At 34.1% G+C, this 22739-nt stretch overlaps 1 protein-coding gene across 20 annotated transcripts in view; it reads left to right on the forward strand.

Moving 5' to 3' along the window:
• The first annotated feature begins 1054 nt into the window (after nucleotides 1-1054).
• The window catches only part of FANCL (FA complementation group L), an 84012-nt gene continuing 62327 nt past the window's right edge, over nucleotides 1055-22739 (forward strand). For 8 of the 20 annotated variants that reach the window (XR_012422358.1, XR_012422359.1, XM_005575814.5 and 5 more), the window contains exons 1-5: nucleotides 1055-1162; nucleotides 10270-10328; nucleotides 12498-12558; nucleotides 15614-15670; nucleotides 20356-20456. Coding sequence is in view for 14 of the 20 variants with exons in the window: in XM_005575814.5 (XP_005575871.2) it covers nucleotides 1067-1162; nucleotides 10270-10328; nucleotides 12498-12558; nucleotides 15614-15670; nucleotides 20356-20456 (374 nt within the window). In the remaining 6 variants the exon portion in view is untranslated. The remainder of the gene's footprint in view (nucleotides 1163-10269; nucleotides 10329-12497; nucleotides 12559-15613; nucleotides 15671-20355; nucleotides 20457-22739) is intronic. The other 12 variants (XM_074011724.1, XM_074011720.1, XM_074011723.1 and 9 more) reach the window with 3 other exon arrangements.

Consider the following 22739-nt stretch of genomic DNA (forward strand, 5'->3'; position numbering starts at 1 on the left):
GCTGTTGCTAGGTTCTGGGATCATATTTTGAGAACCACTGCTTTAATGCAATTTATATCTAACCACTGTTGCAGCATTCTTTTCTGTAAGCATCCAGAATGCTGTGACAATTCTTGTCAAACTTTAAGAATCTTCAGGATATCAAATTCTGTCTTGAGGGCAATAAAGATGGGTAGGGGACAAAACGATCTTTGCACAACCTTTGGCACATTACAATGATGTTTTTCAAATAGTAGGTCTCAAACACGTGATGCATTGGAAAATTGGAAAATCAAATAATCATATGGTAAATATTTTAGTAAGTTTCTTATTTAATCAGCTCTCAATAAGATGGGACGGATAACATTCCTGAGTTAGAAAAACGTATTGCACGGGCTGTCAGAGGAAAATTAAGTTCAAGTCCATCAGCAGTCTTCACTCATGTTTTGCTTTTTGTATTTGTGAGTGCCATACACAGAACTGAGTCCACTGTTGACTTGAGTCTAATCAATACATATATACGTATATACGTGTGTCTCAAATATATCTGATTAAACTTAGTAAGCTACAGAACTGTAATGTATGATATAATGAATGTGTTATAATACATATTACTATAATGATACACAAAATAATACATTATTCTGTATGTTAAGGGAGAGAGGACAACAGCAAAGAAGGGAGTGCGAGAGGTTTAAAACAGAAGTGCTACAATGTCCAGGCTGTAAAAGTCATTTTATTCTGGAGGAAATGTAACACCAAAGTTGTAAGTCTTTCAACAAAGTCAAACAGAATCATCAAAAGGGCTCCTGGGACAATCGAGGTTAGAATGACGTTGGTCAGTCAGTCCTGCGGACTTGAGCGCAATCTTCCCTCCCACTACCGGTTGGGGAGCCCCGATGTTGCCTCCGGCAGAGCGCCATTTGGCCTGGCCTGCGCTTTACCTTCATTTCCGCCCGCGGAATCCTCCAGGATCTTCCCGCCAAGGCTCGGGTTTCCGCTCCGCGGCGTCCAAGCGCAAGCGGACTGCGCATGTGCAGGACCCAGCAGGTCTAGAGCTTCTCTGTGTCTCTCCGGACTTCGAGCCATGGCGGTGACGGAAGCGAGCCTGTTGCGCCAGTGCCCGCTGCTTCTGCCACAGAACCGGTCGAAAACCGTGTATGAGGGATTCATCTCAGCTCAGGTACCCGCCCAGTGGTTGCTCTGTAGCTAAGAGAGCCTCTTGCAGCGTAGCTGCGCGCAGAAGTCTGTGACAGGCTAGGAGGTTAGGGGCCCAGACTTGTGGGGATTGAGAAGGGCGGCGCGTAACGGCTCTTGGGAGACTGAAGGTTTGAGAAACGCCGCTGTCGCCGCCACCCCTGTGGTCTCCGCGCCGGATGAGGAGCTAGGAGGCGCGCGGCGTGGAGCGGGGCTGGGGCCACGCCTCCTCTCTCCCCCGCCCTTCCCTGAGTTTGGCTTCCTTCTTCGTTGTGTCCCGTAATTGACTGTTCTTTGATTTTTTTTTTTTTTTTGGTGGTAAATTTTGACCTAACTCGATTTTAACACTCTTCACCTCCACGGATGTTGATGAGTTCACTCGGGAATCTGGGCTAATCATATTCGTGTTTCCTGTAGAAAGAATATTTGGGAAGAAAACCTTATTTTGGCCCTTTGCCAAGTCGTAGGTACCTGAACACCCACAGTTACAGTATTTTTTAGGAGAAGCATGACAGCAATGGAATTAATTACCTTTGCTGATTCCAGTGGCCTCTTTTACGGGGTTTATTACACATACTAACACATGTGTAGGGTTTCGAAGTTTACAAAGCGCTTTCCAGGTAAATAGCTCACTTAATCCTCAGCCCTTTGAGGCAGAAATTTTTAAAAGAATCATCATTCCCGTTTTCTAATTGAAGAAATCAGGGTATGGGAAACCGGAGACGTTATTTGCTGATGATGACATCAGAATCCCTTAAACGCAGTTCACTCCTGGATTTTTTTTCTCTCTGCATTGCACCAGGGTACCTTAGGTTAGCATTTTGAGTGTAGACTTTTCCTTTCTGACCATTACACCAAACTTGTGCCCGCTTCCCGACATCACGCATAGTCTTTGAGTATATGTGGAATTACCATATGACCATCACAGAAAGTAGAGGTTAAAATTCATTATTCCATATGGAAAAAAGTTAATCCACCTTTCCCTCTCCAATTAGAAGTATTCTTCTTGAACTACCTAGCTGAAAATATGATTCTCTTTTAGACAACATTTAGAAAAGTGGAAAAATTATTAAGTTATATATATGTTTTTTTTTTTTACAGGAAGCATGTTATACCTAATTTTAGGCACTTTAAGGCAAATACTATTATGTATGTCTATGTCTGCTAAGGCCTCTTAGAAAGCAAGTGCAGCCATTAGAATTGAGATTAGATGAAAGTGTTTTATGACCATTGCTGTAGCTACAGTTCCAATTTGTACCTGCCTTAGCAGTTTGTTTAAATCTTAACCTGAACATTTTACGTGTCTAAAAATATTTTGTGTGTATTTCAAATTTACAGAAAACTAGCAAGGATATACAGCACAAGTAATTCCAGTATACCCTTTACCTAGATTCACCAGTTTACATTTTCTCCATTTGATTGATCGTTGTTAAGTATATGTATGTGGGTGGGCGCGTGTACACATTATTTTCCTGAACCATTTGAGGTTAAATCAGGCATAGTTCCCTTTTATCCCCAAATACTTGAGCATAAATTGCATAAGAACAAGGACACACTCATACATAACCACAGTACAATGATCAAAATCAGGATATTTAATGATATACTATTGTCTAAGAGTCCATATTTCAAATTTTGTTTATGATACAGTTGTATGTTTTATACCCCCTATCCCCTACCATCTGTCGTTAAGATCCCGCATTACATTTAGTTGTCGTATCTAACCTGGAACAGTTCTCAGTCTGTGTTTTTTATAAGCTTGACATTTTTAAAGAGTACAGGTTGGCTATTAGGTAGATTGTATCTCAATTTGGGTTTGAATGATATTTCCTCACTATATCACATAATGCATTTTTGGCAGGGAAATTACAGAAAGATTGTTTTGTCCTTCTTAAGGCTTGTGAGGTTACCTGGTTGGTTCCATTATTAATGATGTTAACTTTGATCACCTGGTTAAGGTGTCATCTGCCAGAGTCTCCTTTTGTAATTCATAAGTATTTTTGGGGAGGTACTCTGAGGCATCAAACTTTCACACACATTCTCGAGTTTTAGCATCCATTGACTTTTACTTGAGTCGACTGTTACTATCATGGTTGCCAAATGATGATTTTCTAACTCTTGTCATTTCTGTATTTATGAAGTGGCAATTTATTATAAGGAGTAGCATTGCCTGCTTTCTCATTTATTTAATTATATTAGAATGGATGCATGGACTTTTTAAAAAATTATTTGATTATAATAATTATTTTGATCCTCGAATTGTCCCAGATTTGGCCAGTGAGCAGGTTTTATGTATATAAGTTTTTAAGGCTTTGCGTTTCCTCTCATCACTGTTTCAAAAGTATCCTATAGATGCTGACATGTAGTCTTGTCACCACCTTTCTTAGAAGCTATATGATGTCAATTTACTATGCACCTTAATAGGTTTTAAAAATTTTCTCGTGGAACGTCCTTTTTGGTTTTTAGTTTTGTTGCTGATTTCTAATTTTTCTTGTATTGTAATTAGACAGTATTGTTTATAAAAAAAAAAAGTCTCTATGGAAGTTACTGGTATTTTTTCCTGTGACCTAATATATAATCAGGTTTAGGTGTTGTCTCTATTACCAGATTTTCTCTTTCCTTTGAGTGAGCTTTGGTAGTTTGTGTCTTTCAATGAATTTGTTAGTTTCATCTAGGTTTCTGATTTTATTGGCTTAAAGTTATTTATAATAGTCCCTTATTATCCTTTTAATGTCTTTAGGGTCTGTAATGATGCTCTCTATGTTGGTTGTCTTTTGCTGCTATTTACTTCAAACCTTAGTGGCTTAAAACAAAAACAATTATTGTCTCACCATTTCTGTGGATTTGAAATTTGAGAACAACTTGGATGGTAGTTCTTGATCAAAATCTCTCATGATTTTGCAATCAAGATATTTGCCAAGACTTTGATGATCTAAAACAGGGTGTCCAATCTTTTGGCTTCCCTGGGTCATATTGGAAGAAGAAGAATTGTCTTGGGCACACATAAAATACATTAATGATAGCTGATAAGCTAAAAAAAAAAATCACAAAAAATCCCATAATGTTTTAAGAAAGTTCACGAATTTGTGTTGGGCTGCGTTCAGAGCTGTCCTGGGCTGCCAGCTGGTCAAGCTAGAGGTGAAGGATTTGCTTCCAAGATTGCTCATTCACGTAGCTATTAGCCATGAGGCCTCAGTTTGCTACTGCTCTTAACAGGAGGCCTTAGTTGCTCACTACATGGATCTTTATAGTGTTGCTTGGCTGTTATCACAACATGGCAGCTAGCTTTCCCTGAGTGTGTGATACAACAGAGAGATCAATAAAGATGCACATTGTCTTTAATCCCTTAGCCTCTGAAGTCACGCATATTTACTTCTGCTTTATTCTTTTAGAAGCAAGTTTCTTAGTCTATGTTCAAAAGAAGGGAAATTAGGCACCAACTCCTAGAGGTAGGAGTGTCAAATAGTTTAGGGATATAAGTTAAAAATACGTTTCATCCTCATCTGATATAGGTAATTTATGTCTCCTTTTTTTCCCCCGATACATCTAGATAGAGGTTTATAAATTTTACTGATTTCTTTAAAGAAGCTGCCTTTAATTTCGTTGATTTTTTTTCTATTATTTTTATGTTTCTATCTGGATAGTTTTTTGATCTTAAGTTTCCTGATTTCTTCAGATGGAAGATAATTGATCTTCTGTTCTAGTACAGATATTCAGTGCTTTAAATTTTCCTTTGAATACTGGTTTAGCTATGTCACACAAATTTTGGTGTGCTATAGTTTTGTTTTTATTCAGTTCCAAATGCCTTTTAATTTCTTCTTTGATCTATGGCTTACTGAGAAATATGATTATCTTTCTCAATATTGAGGATTTTCTAGATATCCTTTTGTTATTGATTTATAATTTAGTTTCATTTTGGTCACAGAATATAACTTGTATGATTTGAATTTTTAAAATACTTATTGAGCCTTAATTTTATGACCAATAATATAGTCTGTCTTGGTGAATATACTGTGTGTACTCTAAAGAATGAATATTCTGTTGCTATTGGGTAGAGAATTATATAAATGCCAGTTAGGTCAAATTGTTTCAGAGTGCTACCCAGGCCCTCACTGGGTAGCCCTATGCTCACTGACTTTTTGTCTGCTTTTTCTATCATTTAGTGAGAGGGGATGTTGAAATCTCCAACAATCGTTGTTGATTTTTCAATTTCTATTTAACTTCTATCAGTTTTGCTTCATATATTTTGAAGTTCTTTTATTAGGTGCATAAACTTTTAGAACCGTTAGGCACTCTTGATGAATTGACTCCTTTAGGATTATGAAACGACCTTTCTTATTTTTAGTAATAATGTTTTCTCTGAAATCTGTATTTTCCAATATTACATATAGATTCCATCTTTCTTTTGATTGATGTTACCATAGTTTATCTTTACTTCATTGTTTTAAACTTATTTGTGTTTTACTATTTGAAGTGTGTTTCTTCTGTGCTTTGCTTTGTTATGCAATGTGATAGTCACTGCCTTTTACTTGGGGGTATTTAGACTATTTACATTTAACATGGTTATTCATGTGGTTGGATTTAAATCTACTCTTGCTGTGTGTTTTCTGTTTGTCTTACATGTTTTTAATTTTTTCCTATTTTTCTGTATTTTGTATTATTGGAATTCTTTTTTATGATTCTGTTTTATCTCCTTTGCCAGTTTATTGGCTGTGTGTTTGTTTTTTGTTTTTTAACTAGTTGCTTAAAGGGTTTATAATACACATATTAAATCTATCATGATCTGCCTTCAAATAGTATTAGGATTCCATTTTTTATGCACTATTGGTTTATCAGCTATACAATTTTGTCTCTTTTGATACTGTAAACATGTTACTTCACTGTCTTGCACTGTTTTCTATGAGAAATCTCTGCTCTTTTCTTTGTTCCTATGTAAATAGAATATTTTTTTCCTCTGGCTGCTTTTAAGATTTTTCTTTTTGTCATTGGTTTCAGTCACTTTGATGTGTGTTGTACCTTGGTGTAGCTTTTTTCATGTTTTTCCTCCATAAGGTCTGTGGAGCTTCTTGGATCTGTGAGTATATATTTTCATTTAATTTGGAAAAACATCTGCCGTTATTTTTTCTTTCTTTTCTATTCTTTTTTTTTTTTGTTCCTCCTTTTCTGTCCTCTGTGTTGGGGACTCCAAACATGTGCATTTAGGTCACTTTAAGTTTTCACAACTCACTCATGGTCTGTTCACTTTTTTTTCCCTCAGTGTCTTTCTCTTTATTTGGGATATGTCTTCAGGTATACTAATACCTTCTTTTGTAAGGTGGAATCTGCTGTTGATACTATATTAAAAAAAAAATCTCAAACATTGTGTTTTTTGAGGGAGTCTTTAAATTTTTTCTGTCTCTATTTAGTACACTTGTTTTCCTTTACCTTCTTGAACGTATGAAATATAATTGTTTTAATTTTTAAGATCAGATTTATTATTGCAGCCATTTTTAGGTCTGTTTCTCTTGATTTTTCTCTTCATTGTGGGTATTGCCTTGCTTCTTTGCAGGAAATGTATTTGCTTGGTATATCTTGATTGTATACTAGACATAATTCTACCTGTTGCATGCTAGATCTTTTCATTCTGTAAGTATTCTTGAGATTTGTTGTGAGCTACAGTTAAATTACTTGGAAACAGTTTGATCTTTCCAAGTAATTTTAAGCTTTAAGCTTTTAAGCATTGCTAGGTAGACCCAGAGCAGACTTTATTCTAAGGTAATTAAGCTCTACAAGTGAAGCAACACCTTCTGAGCAGTCTATTTAATGGCTCATATATTACAAGGTTTCCACGCTGGCTGGTTGGAACATGGCTATACCCAGCCTTGTATGAGCTTAGAGATTGTTTTGCAGACTCTGTTCCTGTACGTTCCCACCTTTGGGTGTTTTCCTCATATCCATGGAGCAAGCAGTACTCAGCTGAAGACTCCTTGATGAAGACTCCTTGTCAGGAATCCTCTGAAATTCGCTGGAGTTTCTCTGTATTTTTCTGTACTCTACATGCATTTCTCTCCTGCTTGGTACTATACCTTGTGAATTGTACAATTGTTGGCCTCTGCTTGATCACCTGTTTCTTCCCAAATCAGGGAGAATATTATGCTCTTATTTGTTTGTCCATCCCTATCTTGCAGCCTGAAAATACTCCCATCATAGACAGATAATTTTAGGCATTTTTACGTTTGTTTCCCTTCTTTCAAGGATCACTGTCTGTTTAATATCTGAAAATCATTGTTTCATATGTTTTGTCCCATTTTTAAATAAGGAGGGAAGATAAATCCTGCCCCCTTTACTCCATAATGGCTAGAAGCAGTTCTCTTCAGTTTCTTAACATTTTCTATTTCATTCTTGCTTCATTTTTTAATTTGCTTTAAGAAGTCTGTTTCCAATTATATTCTGTTTCCTATATATTCGATCTTTTACCTGGAGACTTTGGACTTTTTTCTTATTTTGAAAGTCTGTTAATTAAGATATATCTCAGAGTTGATCATTGTGAGTCACTTTTATCATGTGGCCACTTACCCTTTTGGTATGTGGATCTCTAGGAAGTGTACTTGGATTATATTTTAAAATATTTTTTTCTACTATTTTATTTTTCTTTCCAAGATCTCCAATTATATGTAGTCTGGACTTTTTTGGGTCTGTTTTCCACTTCAACTCCTTTTCTCTGATGGTCTTTAGTTTTTTTCTCATTTTCTCATTTGGTAATTTTCTTGCTTTTTCTTTGCCCTTTATGACATTTGTATTTAATTTTGTTCTTCCTTGGACTCTTTTAAAATTTATTCCTTCACTTTCACATAATTTTGTCTTTTTCTTTATTTTCATTCCACCCTGAGTTTATTCAGCTCATTCATTTCTTCCTTTTCATTTTAAAAAATATAATTTCTCATTTTCATTTTAAAATGTCTGATACAAATGCTCATTTATTTCATTTATTATTATTATTTGTTTATGGTTTCTGGGTTTTGTTTGCATGGGATCTGTTATCACCTGAAATGTTGTGAGTGTCTTTTTCTTTCTTTGTCTCATAGTAGCTTTGCATTGATGAAGACAGTATCTTTGTATTCATGGACATTCTGGCTGTTTGCAATAGTTTATAAAATTCCTAGTTTAAGAATACCCTCTTCTGTTGGGGAAACAAAGTGTAATTTATTTATTGGATGACATATTGGCGAGTGCTGGGTGGGAAGGAGTTGTTTTTTTATTTACTCATATAAGAGCCTAAGTTTCCTACTCTTCTTTTACCTCCTAGTACGCAGTTTCCAAAAGGTGTCTCTACCTATTTTTTCTCCTATCTTCTACCGCTAAAGCATTCTTTCCCAGGACTGGCTCCTTGACTTTTGTGTTCACATTAAGTCTTCTCTTTGTAGGTCAGTGTTCTGATTTACCAGAGCTTGTTATTTATTTATTTATTTATTTTTTTACACTTGTTCATTCCTCCCAGTCTCTCTCCCACGCATTTTTTTTCCCTGACCTTCCTAGCAGTCTAAAAATAGTTGCTGTGGGAGTCCTAGAGTAGGTTCTGTTGGAAAGTGCTTTATATTTTTCTTCCCATAGCTAATTTGAGGCTTATAGTGTACCCTGTCTTTTGGCTGAAAACATGGGATTTTTGTGGTTTTATTTATTCTTAATATGTCAATTAATGTAGCTTTTCTGCATGATGTGTGGGGAGATGGAGGTTTAGGCAACTGTTGGTATTTCTGTTCCCTGAAAGCCTGGAAAATCTGTCTTTTGAGAACAATTAATATTTCTAGATGCTTTAACTAAAAGGCTAATTTTGGACATTTTCTTGAATCAGGAAAGTATTGTGGCATGTGACATGTTATTTGACCTTTTAAAATGGCTGGGCTTTGCAAATAAGGGACTTTGGAATTTTATTCTTTCAGATAACAGCACGGATTTCTATAGTAGAATAGTTCTTCTATTTTTCATGTAAAGTGTGAATTCCAAATTGTTCTTACACCTATGTGTGGGATGTCTATAACGTTAGGTTAAAGTTACTACGTAATACCTTTTAGTGCTTTAATGAAGTAGTGAATTATTGTTACTTGACCTTTTGAAAAGGTCAGTAGTAAATTTTGTTTCATTTTTTTTAAAGGACATTTAAATGTAATGAAAGTCAGAACTGTAATATTACCATGAAAGTAAAGGTTATGGGGTACATTTAATTGTGTTCCTCTGTTTTTGAAACTGCTTTGAGGGAGACTGTGCTAAAATTCCACATGGTAATTGTTTTTTTTGAGAATTTTATTACTCTTTTTCATTTTATTCTGTTGGAGGAAAAGATTACATTTCTGTTTGTCTTTTTCTGCTATTTTTGCTCAAATTTCATGTGTATTGTCCTATTTAAGTTACAAAGTTTAAACTACTTACCCGTTCACTTTTCCAAGAAAGTAAAATGGAGTAAATGTCTCAGAGGTCTTTCTTAGACTCTTGAGTAAAATTCTGTTTGTTCAGATACATAGTTAATATGTTAAGGATTTCAGAAAAATTAGAGGCCCACTAATGGGAGAATTAAATATACTCTGATTTATGAAAGTATTTCACTTATGTCTATATAGATTGTGTAACTAAATATATTTTCATTTTATTAAAATTTAGAAACTAAGCTGTAAACGTGAAGACTATATTATGTTATATATCCTTATTTTATATTGTGATGTTTTTCTTCCATTTTAAAGCAGTTTGAAGGAATTTCTTTTTTTTTTTCATAAATTTATTTCCTAAGAAATAACACTGAAATTTCTTCTATGGGCCTGTATTAATAATTTTGTATTAGTTCTTATATTTATGAGTGACTTTCTCTTTAAAAAGAAAGTCTTACCTGAGTGTTTTGATTTCCCAGTAACTACAAAGCTTCTGTAAGACAGTTTTGAATTATTTTCCCTCAAATGCAATATTCTGTTGCATATATTTTAACAATTATAAAGATGTAGATAAAGTTGATACCTTTTAGAAAATAAAGGAAAGCATTGTCTTTTCTATGTGATTCTGTTTAACTTCTCTTAGCATTAAGTGAAAGATAAAAATTTGAGTGATCCTTTTCAATATTTTCCACAGGGAAGAGACTTCCACCTTAAAGTAGTGTTGCCTGAAGATTTACAACTGAAGAATGCAAGGTGATACGGTGTTTAGTTATAAACGTGCATTTTTGCATTTTGGTGGTACAGGCAGTACATTTGGTATAAATTGATTCTAGTGACTAGAGTTTTGCCTAAAATGCTTATTAGTCATTTGCCCCAAAAGAAACATCTCTGATTTTTCCAAACCAATGTGGCATTTGTAAATATTTACCTGTTACTAAAGTGCTTTTAAACATTAGTTCTCTCATTTTTTTTTTTTTAATTTAAAGCAGTAAACAGCAACTGTGTATACTTCCCAAACAAATACTGAACAAGTATATAAAGGGAGAGTACAAAAGGATTAGAAAACATTTTTTTCCAACTTTTGACTGATATTATTAATGTGTATATTCATGGGAAGACTCACATCAGTTCAGTCCTGGCATAAATTAGGCACCAACATTGGGTGTTGGTAGATACAACTAGTCAGGATATGAGACTGAAAATTTAGGTACCACCCCAAATCTCAATTCTTCCTCTAAATATTTCTGAAGAAGAATGGAGGAAAAGGAATCCAGAGATATTTGTGAGTAGAATTGAGAGGATTTTGTGACCACTAGAAGTGTAGGTAAGAGGGAAAAAGGAATAGAGGATGCTTTTCAAATTCCTGGCTCAGATCACTAAGCTAGAGAAGAGGTCACAGATGGAAAAGTAGAAGAGAGATTGTTTTAAGTCATACTGGGTGTGAAATATCAAGAGGAGCTATTTAGTAGGTAGTAATATGGTGGTGTGGAACTAGAGTATGAGACCTGGAGTGCAGATGTATGTGGAAGTTACAACAGATGAAGGATTTGGGACCTTGATTATGAATAGGCTTTTTGGTGCTGTGTCTGGCGGGGAGTTTTGGTGGGGGGCGTAGAAGAGAAAGCCAGTGACGAGACCTTGGGGCATACCAACATTTAAAGTACTGGTCACTAAAGAGGAACTTAGAAGGAGACTAAGGATTGACCAGAAAAGAGGAAAATTTGGACAGCAGAGTCTTTCAAGCCAAATAAAGAAGGCTTAAGCAAGGCATGGTTAGCATTGCTGAGGACTGCAGAGAGATAGGTTAGATGCAAGTAAGTTTTGTGTGGTGACAGAAGCCATTTGTGTTGGATTTTGGACTGGATGAGTGGGAGGAAAGTATAAAGTGTTTTGAAGAGGTGGTTAGAGAATGGTATGCATTCAAGGAGGAGTTACAGTGTTCTTTAAAGATACATGTATTTGAACAAGTTAATTCATTAAGTAGAAAAAACTAGCAGAACATAAATTAAGGATACCACAATAAAGGGATAATTAATTGAAGTCACCAAGTTGATAGTAAGGGAGAGAAAGCACATTTCGTGCAGGGGTTACCAATGGACATTTGAATGAACTACCAAGAATGGAGAGAGTTGTGCTGATTTGAAAAGGCCGTGTTGGGGAAAACTCAGAGAGGCTTCCTACTTGTAGGTAAGTAAAAGTAATTCCTTAGAAGAAGAGTTACTTAATAGTATCAGGAGCACAGCAGAGGTTAGCCAGTAAGTGGATGAACATTAACTTATCACTTCTTATACAATTAATTAAAAGTATGTATCTTTATAGCCGGGCTTGGTGGTGGGTGTCTGTAGTCCCAGCTACTTGAGAGGCTAAGGTGGGAGGGTTTCTTGAACCCAGGAGTTCAGGTTGCAATGAGCTGTTCTTCTACTGCACTTCAGCTAGCCTGCCTGACAGAGCGAGACCCTGTCTCTAAAAAATAAAAAATAAAAATAAAATGTATCATTTTAGTTATATTAATCAGGAATTTGAAGGTAATACTGCTACACATGCTTTTTCAAATACATGTTTGATACATTATATTGGATGATACATTGTTATCAAAACTGTTGGTTTTATTTAACCTATCTTGGAAAAGAATCTACTTCAGTGGAAAACTTTGCTTGGGATGTGTTAAAGTTAAAAAACAGGATGTACTGTTTGCCTGTCATTTACTGATTGCAGTTATTTATATTTTGGAATAAAATTAAATTTTCTGACAGTTTGAAGAAAAGACTTTGAACAGTATTAATGGTAAAAATTTTATTAACTTGTCAAAATTATATTTGTCCTTCTTTTGTATTTACATGCATATTTGTGTTAACATACAAATATGTTTTTCCTTTTAATTCTGAACAATGAACAAACCATTTTGTCTCATTAAAATTTTAGATTATTATGTAGTTGGCAGCTGAGAACAATACTTAGTGGATACCATCAAATAGTACAGCAGGTAAGTCCTTTTTAGAAGGTTTATATTTTAAGTGAAGATAAGAAATTACTGAATTTATTGTTCTTCAAAGACCTACTTTGTAGAATGTGGTAACAAACTGGTTTAATAGTTGTTGAGTTTTGTAGGTTTCATCTCTGTGTGTTTTTAAATCTCAGTGTCCTCAGGAGATCTCCAGGTAGCTTTTGTGTTGAAACCGATTTCCATCCTTGAGACTTTAGGTTCTTCAAGTGAATTCACCCTTATCCATATCCATCACTACTTGAGTGATTTTTCTTCTGAGACTGAATGGTGGTGATAGGGGAAAAAAAAAATCAGACCCATTTAGAGCTGTGGGATATCTGTGGCAAAAATGGGATTTTAGTCCTAGATTAGCAACAGAAAAGATGTAGTAGAAATAATTTAGGATCATGTGTACTTGCATAATGAGGGGAGATAAAGGTTGCTTAGTGTGTTAATAGGCAGGATTAATTTCTTTATTCTTAATGTTTAGGTTCCTCTACCTGAAAATTCCTTTAAAGAGTAGAAAAAAAATCAGTTACTGAAGCAAAATAATGACATAATACAATTCTTCTTTTAGGAAAATAGTTGTTAGAATTGCGTTTCTTTTGATCCTTTATGCGTTTATGTGTTTTTTTTTCTGATTTTCTATACTTCTGTGTTTTAAAGGCAGGTTATTATCTATGATAACTGATAGTCACAGTCACTCTCCCATAAAGCATTAAAGCTACAAAGAAGTATAGGAGATAAACTATTTGATTTATAGAATGAAGGTTGTCATCCTGGCAATATAATTACAGAAGTTTTTTAAGGATATGTTCAAATTATTTGTCTGTTTTCTTTCTATCCCTGTCTCCATCCCCTTTACTTTTTATATTGTATACTAAACTTTAAGAAATGCATGTATTGACATATTGAGATAGCATGGGAAAAAATGGTTTATGTAGTCTAATATTAAGATCTATTACTCTGTTTTTCGCCAGCAAGTTATCAAGAGGATTCCTAGACAAAAATCCCAATTATTTATTCTTCCTTGCCCTCTGATTGGTTAGGTAGAACCCAGTGTTAGTTTAAGTCTTCTTTTTATTTTACAGTCCCACTGAATATTACTATTCTTTTCTTGTATCATGTTTAATTTTAGTAAATATGGGCCAGGGAGTCAACAGACTTTTTCTGTAAAGAACCAGATAATAAATTTTTCCGGCTTAGTAGGCTGTAAGATCTCTGTTGCAACTACTCAACTCTGCCCTTATGGCAACCATAGACGAGGTAAGTGAATGGGTATGGCTACATGCCAATAAAACTTTGTTTACAAAAACAGTATTGAGCTGGATTTGGCCTCTGGGCTTTAGTTTCCAGACCTTTCCAGACCCTGTCATTTATTGATCATCTGTAATAAACTAAGCAGGGCGGGGGGAATACAATGTAGAAGAAGGGATAGTGAAGAATTTGCTCTACATAGACCCACTCAAAGCTGAGTTAAGACGTGAATCATAATGTGTTCATGCATTGTTGAAAACAGTGTAAAACTTGAGAATTTTTTTTCTGTAGTTATTTTAAGAATGAAGGATTTCTAGGAAATGGAATCGTAACTCTTAAATATTTATTCTACTTTAGAGATTATTTCCTTTTTGCCATTTTATTATAACAGGTTTTACTTTAATGAGTGACTGTCTCCGTTTTGACTAATACGGATTAGTTGTGAGACGACAAAAATCACAATTGTAGGTAGTCTTTAAGGTCAAGGGAAAAATAAAAAAAGACCGTATTGTTAATTAATAATTGTTAATTTATTGCTCTAACTAGATTTTAAAAATTATATAGAGTTGCCTGATTTTTATATTTTATGCTCTTCCCACTCACATCACTCCTATACCTCTTCTTTCTCTTTTTTTCTCTTCCTCCTCCTCTTCCTCTTTCTCCTCTTCTTTAAAAAAAGTTATGATTAGGTTGCTAGATTTGCTAGACATGGTAGTGACACAGAAGGGCGGCAGAGAAGTGCTGGGTAGAGAAGGATGGGTCCTTGGTGAGGGCTCCACCCCCGGGCCTGTGCCCATGGACCTAGGTGAGGACAGGCACCCCTGCCTTCACGCTCAAATGTTGCATTTCCCAAGACCACCATGGCCTGCCATACCCCCATCTTGTGCCTATAAAAACCCGAGACCCTAGCAGGCACACACACACAAGCGGCTGGACGTCGAGAGAAATATATCAGTGGAGGAACACACAAGTGTCCGGACATCGAGAGGACATCGAGATCATGTCAAGAGCACACCGATAGGCTCCAGCAGGCCGGCAGGCCATTCACCGGCAGAATGACGTGGAGTTTGGCCGGGGTGGTTGTAGGAGAGCCTGGGCCACTGAACAGCCCGACTCCACGGGAAAACCATTTCCCTTCTGGCTCCCACATCTGCTAAGAGCTACTTCCACTCAATAAAATCTTGCAGTCATTCTCCAAGCCCACATGTGATCCAATTCTTCCAGTACATCAAGGCAGGAACCCTGGTATACAGAAAGTTCTCTGTCCTTGCAATAAGGCAGGGGTCTAATTGAGCTGGCTAACACAAGCTGCCAATGGATGGCTAAAATAAAAGAGCACCTTGTAACACACACCCACTGGGGTTTAAGTAGCTGTAAACATTCACACCTAGACACTGCTGTGGGGTTGGAGCCCCACAGCCTGCCTGTCTGTCTGTTCCCCTAGAGGTTTGAGCAACAGGGCACTGAAGAAGCAAGCCAGACTCCCATCGCATGCCCTGCAAGGGGGACAAGGGATTCAGTAGTATACAGTGCTCAAGAAACAGAGTAGTGTGAGGTTTTAAGTGATATTCTAACACAGTTTAATATATCTCAACAAAGTAGATTTGAGGACATTAATTACTCTTTCAGAATGAAATTGATAGGAGTAGTAAGGTTGATGACCAATACTTTTTATACTTTTCAGATGTAGATATAGCTAATCTTTTTTTCACTTCACTTAGGCCTACATTTTATTACAGTTTTAGTGGATGGAATAAGTATTGTGCAAATGAAATTAATTGGAAATGTTTTGATCTAGAGGATGCAGCACTCTCCTGATCTAATGAGCTTTATGATGGAGTTGAAGATGCTTTTGGTAAGAATTTTTTTTTTCTGACGCTGTTACCATACTGGAAGTCTTTATTTCTTTTCTGTAACTCCTTTAAATACTGACATTATTAGAATTTGTCGTCTTAACTCCCAGTCATTTAATGTTTTCTTTTACTGTGTACATAAATATAGGTGATGCATTTCTTGAACTGCATGAGGGACATAACTTTGTGAAGGAACCACTTTGATTGTATCATAAACTAGGTATTCTTGACACTAGTTTTGGGCAGGTGGTGAAGAAATAAAATGCACTCCTGGCCTGTCAGCAGGGAGTTTAACATCTAAGAAGAGATTTGGTAGTCCTACTTAAAGATATAATATGATGTATAAATAGTTTTGTCTATAGCTACAGATATCTGAAAAAACGTTTTACGTTTCACTTTATGTGTACTGTTACATATATACTTTTAATCAGCATTGTATAAAATACTTGATTATTTAGTTTATCCTGTAGACATTTTTCTTAAAACCCAAGTTCATTTTATTACCCAATTTTCAACATAAACAAAAGAAGAGGGAAGATTATAGTAAATACTGCTGGGCCTGACCAAATTTTAACATTTTGCCAGTCATAGTTCCTCTTCTACTTTTTTAGAAGAAAGACATTGTAATATTTTAAAGGAAATTCTGGACATTGTATGTATCCCTCTGTAAATAGGTCAGTGTGTATCTCTTTAACAGCTAAGTGCTTTTTATCTGTTTTTAAATATGCTGTTATAACCTCAACAAAGTTAATATTTCTTATAGCTGCTTTGTTTGTATTAGTATGCAAACAAGGTCCACACAGTATATTTAGTTAATATGTCTCTTAATATAAGACTTACAAGGTACTTATGTATAACAGCATCTCCTCTTTACCTCACCCTTTTTATTCATGCCATATATTTGTTGAATAAAACAAATTAGGTGTCCTGTAAAATCTACATTCTGGATCTGGCTTGTAAGATATTCCTGGTTTATCTTTTAACATACTCTACTTTCTTTGTAATCTGGCATTTAGATCTAGAGGCTTCAGCAGATTCGGATTCATTTGTTCTTACGAGATTACTTGGTGCTCTGTATTTATTATATTACATGAGGATGCACGTGATGTCTGATGGTTCCTTGGTTCCTCTTTTAATAAATTTAAGATTGATCAATATGTTTAAATCCATTCAATATAAAGTTCCCCATCAGCCTATCACCTAATGATTTTAGCCTCTAATAATAATAATTGCCTATATCTAATGTTTCATTAGGATTTACAAATGGTAATTTAAAAAATTCCATCATCTGCATTTCTTAGTTGAAAATCTTCTGTAGAGAACTTCTCATCAGTTGTTTGGTTAATTTGAGGTACAGCTTATAATGGAGAGACTGGATAAGTGCTTGTTTCTTTTCCTTTTAAAACAGAAACCAATTTTTAGAATAATGAGTTGGTGCCTAGCAACTGTCACAGAGATCTAAAGTGATTTTTTTTTTAAGTATCTTTATGAACTCATAGATTTTTATATATTTAGTTAATTTTTATTTATCGTAGTCATTTTCTTTTTGATGCTTAAATTGTCCCATTTTTTGGTCAGTACAAGCCCCCTCATGTTGGCTCCTGAGTTCTTTTAATATAACCCAAGCTTCTTTGCCTTCTGATACCAGTTGCTCCAGGCTCATTTATTCATTTTATCCCATAACTGTAATCAGCCATTTCTCCAAAGAATCATGATTTCTTTGTAGGAAATAGTATTTGGATGCCTCAATCTGGAAACTTGAGTGTTTATTGCTGTTACTTCTAAGTTTTTTTCAGTGGACAAAGCTAGAAAAAAATGCTTTTTGGAAAGAATGTAATTACGAGTTTGTATTGATATTTACAATTCAAATGGGCATTATAGGGTTTTTACTTCTTTGCTTATATCACTTTTACTCTGAAAATGCTGTTTTCTAATGTTAACATCATTGTAGTATGGTTTTTTGTTATGTTCTACTTGTTATATTTCACTTATGCTTTTCCTGTCTACATGTTTATGTTAGTTTATATAAAAATTACAATACTAATATTGCTAACAATGGAAAGTTTTGATATTTCTTTGTAATTCTTGTTGAGACCATTTTGTTCTTAGCAGCAACTACTACATATTGATAACTTAGTTGCTAGATTTTTTTCTTGAGTCCCTTTTCAATGCTAATAAGAACCTTTTAAGGTAGGACTTTGATTAAATATGTGAGATTAGAATAATAGTTTAAAATTAATTTCTAAAGTTTGAATTTTGATTTATGAGTTTATAAATCCTAATTAATAAGGGTTATCAAAAATTGATTACAAATTACATCAAAGGGCTTAATGTAATAACCCTAAAAACGTAAAGTGAACAAGTGAAGCATATTTGGTTTACATCTCCTTGACATTGGAGAAAAGTTTGAAACATTTATCTTTTTATTATAATTTTAATAAACCATACAAATACAAGGAGAGACTAAGGGAACCAGAGTAAAAGTGTAGGTATCATGTCCCATTAAACTCTTCCTATCAAAAATAACTTTATACATTGTAAGTCACAGCTCTCTTGGCCATTTAATTTTGAACAAACACTTACTAGTTTAAAACTAAAATGAAATTTTGAGATCTCTGATTTACAGTATCTATTTAGTACATTTATTCCATTTCTGAATAAAAATGAAATCCTGTATTTTAGCTTTCTTCAGAAATTACGGACAAAGTTGGTGATTTTATTGCTCATTTAAGATAGTATACCTAAAAATATAAGAATTATTAGTGTACTGTTAGGCTGTATTGTTAGTAATAGGGTTCCTATACTATAATCACCAATAACTATGTTGAGAGTGATGCTCACATGAAATCAGTAGTTATTGAACTTTTTCAGGAAATGTGTAAATCTTCCATGGAGTTGCCTAGTAATAACTGCATATAGTGGGAGTTCAGTATATATTTAATAAGTGAACAATTACCTATATTTTAAAATAATCCTATGTGGTAGGTTATTTTATTTCTATTTTGGAGCTGAGCCACTGAACCCTAAGGCCTCAAAATAGGAATTGTTAAAGTCAGGATTTAAAACTTCTGTTTGTGAAGCCTTTCTGCTATGTACCTTTCCCTCTTTTCTGTGAAGAATGTGTGGCTTCTCTGCTTTTGCCTTTTTACCTGTTATGGTACTAGAGTAGGAGTAACTTGTCTGACTCAGAATAGAAGGTAGAGTGTATAAATGTCATAAACCTAGGATTGAAAAATGTTTTTACTATTATCCAAGTTTATTTTTACCTTCAATTTTTGTGGATAGCAACAATTAATATTTCAGAATAAAAACAAATTTTGAAAGAAGTACTATACTACATTAACGCATTTTATTTAATAACTAGTAGAGCACAATGTTCATAGTATTAGGTTGGTGTACAACCTAAATACGAGTTTATTTTGGTGGACCATCAGTCTATTTTTAGGCAACATTAAGCATTTATATTATAAAAAAGGCAGCATATACCTTGTCTTCTAGGAGCTTACCCTCTAATTAAATCCATATTGATATTCTCAGCTATATGGATCTACTTTCACAGTTTTGTTTTCATCATAAAGCAGATTCAGAACTAAATTGAAGTAGTTCCAGTTAATAGTTTTGATTTTGAAGTGCTGTTTTGTAGTATATATTCTTTTTAATATGATCTCAATTTAATAGTATCCTATCCTTGTTAAAAAAATTAATATATACTTAAAAAATAAGATTAAACATATACTTAAAAGAATAAAAATTGCAACCTTTTATTAGGATTATATTTGTCAGAAGTGTTTATAATTTTCAACTTGTCCCTATCTACTTCCATGATTTATTGTGGCTTATTTATTTATTTAATTATTTATTTACTTACTTACTTTTTGTAATACCGTTTGATACTTCAGACCATATGAACATCTAAGTAATTTGTAGATACATTTATTTTTACTTTCCATATAAGCTGTTTGTCTAGGTTAGTAACTTCAAAATAATGGTAATTTTAGCTTCAGCAATTCTAGTGATATTTTTATATATCTTGTAAAAGAATTTAGTTTTGGTTGGGAGAACATAAACATTGTAAAGCCGTCATAGATAGGCCTAGCAAGGAACGGGACTGTAATCTAGCCAGATGGATGGCATAGTACTCCAACGTACCTGGTTGAAGAATAGTACAGAGTGTAAGTCAGTAAAAGAAATTAGCATGTAGATATTTGTTCTGATAATGAGGGGTTTTTGTTTGTTAAGATGTGGTTCATAATGGTGTACAAATATGTTAGTTTAGGTAATGTACTTAGAGTTCAGGCCTTTCTTTAGAGGTACTTTTTGAAAAACGTATATATCAAACATCATATTCATGGGAGTAGAGAGAGAGTGAAGCCTTGAGGATGAATGTAATAAAAAGTTTTTTTTTTTTTTAATCTCCAGTAGGCATAATAGTCCAGGAAAATATTAAAATCGTAAGTTCTTTTCATGGCATAAAAATTGACATTTTGCATGACCTTCAGTGCAGTCCTTTTAACTTTTTCTTGTTTCTTTTTCATGAGCAGGGGAATGAGTCAGCCAGATTTTCTTTAAAACAATGGATACTTTTATTAGGCACTAAGAAGATAATGAAATTATGTTTTGCAATCAGGTATTAACAGTTCATTGTCTTGCATTCCACAGCCAATTCAGGTTTTCTTCTTTTAAACAGGAAGTTGCCTTAAAGAATAGACAAGAGCTATATGCACCACCTCCTCCTCCCCAGTTCTACTCAAGCCTTATTGAAGAGATAGGAACTCTTGGTTGGGATAGGTATGTCTGTTTTAAAATATATTTTAAATGCCTTTGTTTTATACATTTTAACTGAATATATTTCTAGTTTTAGCAATTTATACCTGATTTTAGTCAAAGTGTTTCATTGTAACTAGAGTATTTGATCCTTATTGTTGCTGTGAATTAAAGAGGAATATCATCATAAAAAATTGACTTACAAAGTAAAATGCTAAATATAATTTGGAGAAAATGACATTTTTATGTACACAGTAAGATGTTACCGTAATAGATACTTTCACTGAACATACAACTGTATTCTAAATTTTCCATATTTGAAGAGTAGTGCTTGGACACATGAAAGAGACTGGAAAAATTGCAGTATTTTTGAAATAATTGTAGTTATTTTGGTTAATATACAATTTGGCATGTCTAAATTTACATATATATAACATTATAAGTGCTTTTGTAATTTGAGTAGTAAATTTTAGCAACTAGGGTTTGGAAGAATCATCTAGCTTTCTTTGAAAAAAATGATTTTTTTTAAAAAAACTGATGCATAAAGAAACTTAAGTTCAGTAGACATGTAAGAAGGTTGTTAAAACTTAATCCACATACCACCTGGAAAAAGTATGTGATGATTTGCTTGCTATTCAGTTTCTGAATTTAGCTTCCTTCTTAGTGTGGATACTTTGAAACATTACATTTATTATTAGGTGTATTATAACCTTTCTACTTTGAGCTAAAGCAGCAGTAAAGATATGTCCATTTAGTTCTTATCACTTCTTAACCAGTATCAATAGTATTTTAGTATTCATTTGTTATTTCCATTTAGGTTGCTCTATTACTAAGATAAATCAAGGGCTAACTTAGGTACAATGTGAAAGGAATGTGCAATTGTTCACCACTAAGTTTTTCTTATTGTGTTTAAACATCTTATTATTCATCTGTTTTTTAGCTATTTTCAATGAGTTGGCCTTTTGATAACTAACGTAAAAAACCAGAAAGTCAAATCGCCATTTGAAAGAGAACAAGGAACATATCTTAAGTGCAGAATATATGTCCTTTAATATGTTTTATACCATTACTGATAACTAAAGAAAAACTAAAGACTTAAACATATTTTAGAGTTCCAAATTATTCCCATGTAAATAGTCTAAAATCGCCATTAGTTACGTGATTATTAGAGAAAGAAGAATTATTTTATTTGCCTTTGCCTTCTACTTTCCTTTATATTCCTTAAAAGGCTTTTATTTAGAAAGTTTCTCTTCTTATGTATAGATCAATATTTTCCCTTTTGTTTTAACCACTAAAATTTGACTGAGTAGGCCATACCGCTTTTGGTGCACTTATGTGCAGAGATAGGTTAGCCATTCCTTCAGTCGTGACTTTATTTATGTAGACTTAATTTTTTATGAATACTTCTTTATCTTACCACCTCCCTGATTAAGAGTCAAAGTGTGTACGATCTGTACTTGAGCCAAGTTATTTAAATACTGGTCTTGATAAAAATTACAGCCTCAGATTTCAACTTAAAACCTTACTAAAATCCTGATTGCACGTAATAGTGTTTCACTGTAGATGGACTGCTTAAAGTCTCTAATCTTATTTTATATATTTTCTCAATTTTACCCATCGATCTTAGAACCTAACTACTTTCTTTTGCTCTCTTGTATAGTTGCTCTTGAGGATGCCACTGACTTGGATTAAAGGATGTTGTATGAAATAGCCCTAAGAAATGCAGTAGGAATTTTAATTTTGGATGTCTTCCATTTTATGATATAGCACTATCTTTATGAGAAGCCATGAAAGAAGTTTTATTCTGTTTCAGATGCTAGAAAAGTCGTGCTTTGCCTGACTATCCAACCTGCCACTTAAAGAATAATGTGAACTGTGTAATTGACTATGTTCTCTTTGACTTGGCCTCTAGGAAAGTTAGAGTCAAATTTTTGACATACTTTTTAGAGCCATGCTGGATATAGTATTTATATTTCTGTATGCTAATCTTATCCTGACTTTTGTTCTCCTATGATTCTTCTCTTCATATCAAGGGTACATGTTATCTATGTGACTCATCACTGTTGATTTTGATCTTGATTACCTTGTTGAGGTAGTATTTGTCAGGTTTCTGCACTGTAAAGTTACTGTTTTTTTCCCTCTCACTATACTGTACTCTCTGTAAGTCACTATGCGTAGCCCACACTTAAGGAGTGGGCAGTTACACTCACACCTCCTTTAGGGCAGAGTATTTAATAGATTTGGAATTTTTCTGCTCAGATTTTGTTCTCTCTCATTTATTTTTTCAGTCATTTATTTGAAATACTA

This window comes from Macaca fascicularis, chromosome 13 (assembly GCF_037993035.2).
Source record: "Macaca fascicularis isolate 582-1 chromosome 13, T2T-MFA8v1.1".
Taxonomy (NCBI): Eukaryota; Metazoa; Chordata; class Mammalia; order Primates; family Cercopithecidae; genus Macaca; species Macaca fascicularis.